Raw genomic sequence first — 3,418 nt, 5'->3', positions numbered from 1 at the left:
ATAGCACCTAAATTCATCGTCCACATGCGACTTTTACTATTTCACAAACTTTAAACTAAAATCACTCTCCTGTCCACCTTGCTCCGCCACTGTCCACTTTGCTCCGCCGATGTCTACACTTTTTCCCGGCGAAACAGCAACACTTTCCAAATCGCAATCATGTTTACTTTTAAGATTTTCAGGTATGTGTATATATGTATGGATGTAGATTTTTTTTCCTCAGATTTTTTTTTTCCAGATCTGGTTGACGATAGTAGCTACCGACGGTTGTAATTAGCGGATTTGGCTATCATTGGTGATTGAAGGTCTTAGTTGTTGATGATTAGGTTTATGTTTTTCAGATATGATTTTGTCATGGTTTTTAAGATCCTTGTTAATATCATATGTACCTTTTTAAATCTGTTTTTGTATATTGATTATTAATATTTTTGGTCGTGGCAGTCGCGGAGTTTGTTCCCGATGAGGGTGGTGTCAATTGACTTATGGCGGTGGTGGAAGGTGGTTAGCGATTGAGTAGTAATTTTTTTTTTGTTTTTTTGTTTTTTTTTTACAATGTACAATTTTGGTGTATGATCTTGTTTATCAGATTTGTTTCAATGGTTTTTTTTTTTTTTTTTTGCAATGTGGTGTAAAATGACAAAAATACCCTTGTTGGTTACTGTTATACTGTAGCCATGTTGATGATGTGGCGGGTTTTGGTTGGTGGGCGTTATCCATAGTTAGTATATAGTATAATAATAATTTTAAATTATGCGGTTGATATAAGTTATTGATGTTGTTGAATTAATATCATTATCAAGTAGCAACCAAGCATCAACAATGCAACTGGAATGCTCATTGCATTATATAGTATTACCATTGTCATTCCTATTACCATTCCTTTTATTCAACCAAGCCCATTCCTTTTATTCAACCAAGCGCACCCTAAGTGAAAGTCAACTAAGACCTCATGTTGGACCAAATAAAAGCCCATGACCAAATAAAAGCCCATGAAAACCCCAAATTCATGAATTTGAGGCCTTTGTTGCACGGAAAAAATGAGAGCAAAGTAACCCAAAGTCAGCATCAACCGAGTAAATGATCCGCCACTGTTGCACTAATGTTTGTAAGTTTGTTTTTGTTTTTTTTTTTTTTTTTCCATAGACCACGTGTGTGATTGTAGCCACTTATTTTATTTTTAAGTTTAACTCTGTTTGCAGTAGTACTAATCATGGCTGCCTTAACCGTTCACTTCTCTACTTGTTCCTTCTCAAACCCACATCCTCCTTCAGTACGAAATCCCTCTTACTCGTACCCTTCAAGGGCTCGGATCTCCTGCAGCGCATCCACACCGATGAGTTTTACCGACTTCCCGTACGTCTCGTCCCCACACAAAGATCTAATGGTTGAATTAGTATCCACCGTTGAAAATCGGCTGGATTCTATCCTTAAACCTTGCAGTCTCCCAGCTGATATACAATCTTATCAAAATTCAACTGGAACTGCTCATGCTGCTCTCCATCTTAGATCCGGTGTCCCCTCCTCTCAGGTACTACATAATATTTCCTTTATTTTATTATTAATTTTTTTTTTTTTTTTTTTTAATTTTTATTTTTATTTTTTTTTATCAATTACATCAATTTACATCGACTACTATTGTTTCCACTTTAGTATCTTTTTAGCAATTGTGATATTAATTAGTATGAATCAACAAATGAGACACTTGAGCATTTTATGTTTTTTTTATAAGATCATTGATTAGCTACTATTGATATTGTCCAATTTGAGTCCTTCTGTTATATGGGATTTTTGTGCACACTTGTAACGATGCTGTGATATATAGGAGAAAATGAAATGCAAGTTAAGTGACACAAGAACATACATTACATTGACTCAAATGGGGCAACATTTAAACTTTCAACAATGTTTACCGACTTACTCGGGTCGTTGTGTAACAAAATGACTCGAATGGGACTAATGGTGCGTTTGTTTACCTCTTAAATGCAGCGCTGAATGCTCAACCATTTAGCATTTAGTGCTTTTGTTGTTGACCTTTAAATGACATATGATGCTGAATGGTTTGCTGAACCATTCAGAGTTGAAACACTCTTTTAACTATTAAGCACATAAATTTTCTGTAATATACTCCTCAAATCATATCCAGAACACTTAACAAACGAATATATGAATTTTTTTTTTTTTTTTTTCGTGTAAGGTTTTCCTTATTCAGGCTACCCACAGAAAGTGGGTGGTCCTGTGTTGTTTCGTTGGTGTTACATCTTGTATTGTACATTATAGAGTTTAATGTCGTTTGCATTTTTTCTAATTTACCCCATTTGATACAAAATGAAAACTACATAAGATACTTTAGAGCAAAATTTATTGAAATTATGCAATGTGTTTCAGATAGATTTCATACTGGGAAGTTGGCTACATTGTGAGTTACCAACAGGTGGAGCCTTAAACATCACGAGTCTTTCAGCGTATCTAAATTCATCAACCGATGCACCCAATCTCGTAGTAGAGTTAATCCGAAGTAGCCCAACTTCTATGGTTTTGGTTCTCGATTTACCTCCAAGAAAGGACATTGTACTCAACCCTGATTATCTCAAGAAATTTTACGAGGACACTCAATTGGAACAACATAGGCAACATCTAATGAACCTAACCGAAGTAACACCATACTTTTCGTCGTCTCTTTACTTTCGATCAGTTGTTTCTCCAACTGCAATTTTAGTGAAGATTGAAACTGAAACACTCGATGAGATGATTGAAACTCATTTTGGCCCGATTGCTAAAGAAGTGTTGAAAGTTTGGTTGGATGTTTGTGTTTTTGGTGAAAACGTAGTAAGTGAAAGTGAGAGGGATTATTTGAAAAACAGGGACGGTATGAGTAAACGTAAGACCATTGAGATCGATCTTGAGTCAAATCTACCAAGGTTGTTTGGACAAGAAACTGCTAACCATGTGCTAGAAGCCTTACGTGAGGTTTTCTAAATAGATTTGGGTTCGCAGCCACAATATTATGACCGATGGTATGAATTGTATTGTCCTTGAAGTACTTGCACAGTATCGACCAAGAGTATGCTTGATGGTTGGTTGTAATGCAAAATTTAACATATTTAGGTAATATGTTTGATCTTATAGTTATAGAATTGTCATATTCAAAGTTGGTTATTATTTTTATTCATAGTTAATATGGTTGGGTCTGTTGTTGCAATATCTAGCTTGGACTTGGCTACTTGGACCTTCAAGAAGTTGGCATTGTGTTAGACTGGTGACATAATTCAAAACTAGTAATCGGTCTTAGGCTTCATAATGGATCTGATACATTGGGTCAAAATGGTCATAATGGGTCATAATAGGATTCACTTGGGTCATTTTAGTCATAATTGGTGTTAAAGGCTCATATATGTTATAATGAGTCATATGGGTATCA

The 3,418-nt window shown here is 35.3% G+C and overlaps 1 protein-coding gene across 1 annotated transcript; it reads left to right on the top strand.

Moving 5' to 3' along the window:
• The first annotated feature begins 1,178 nt into the window (after positions 1–1,178).
• On the top strand, positions 1,179–3,199 carry LOC139862375 (red chlorophyll catabolite reductase, chloroplastic). The gene is made up of 2 exons (XM_071850968.1): positions 1,179–1,528; positions 2,386–3,199. The coding sequence occupies exons 1-2, from the start codon at positions 1,211–1,213 to the stop codon at positions 2,974–2,976; spliced, it is 909 nt and encodes a 302-aa protein (XP_071707069.1). The 5' UTR covers positions 1,179–1,210; the 3' UTR covers positions 2,977–3,199.
• The last annotated feature ends 219 nt before the right edge of the window (positions 3,200–3,418 follow it).

Source organism: Rutidosis leptorrhynchoides, chromosome 8 (assembly GCF_046630445.1).
Source record: "Rutidosis leptorrhynchoides isolate AG116_Rl617_1_P2 chromosome 8, CSIRO_AGI_Rlap_v1, whole genome shotgun sequence".
NCBI classification, from domain to species: domain Eukaryota; kingdom Viridiplantae; phylum Streptophyta; class Magnoliopsida; order Asterales; family Asteraceae; genus Rutidosis; species Rutidosis leptorrhynchoides.
Note: the sequence above shows the minus strand (reverse complement) of the source record. Positions and strands in the feature narration are given on the sequence as shown.

What these genes read in the sequence shown, in the direction of transcription:
- LOC139862375 (XM_071850968.1), top strand. Translation starts at nt 1,211, where the DNA reads ATGGCTGCCTTAACCGTTCACTTCTCTACTTGTTCCTTCTCAAACCCA. An exon ending in CCGGTGTCCCCTCCTCTCAG is followed by an intron (nt 1,529 to 2,385) that starts GTACTACATAAT and finishes AATGTGTTTCAG; the next exon opens with ATAGATTTCATACTGGGAAG.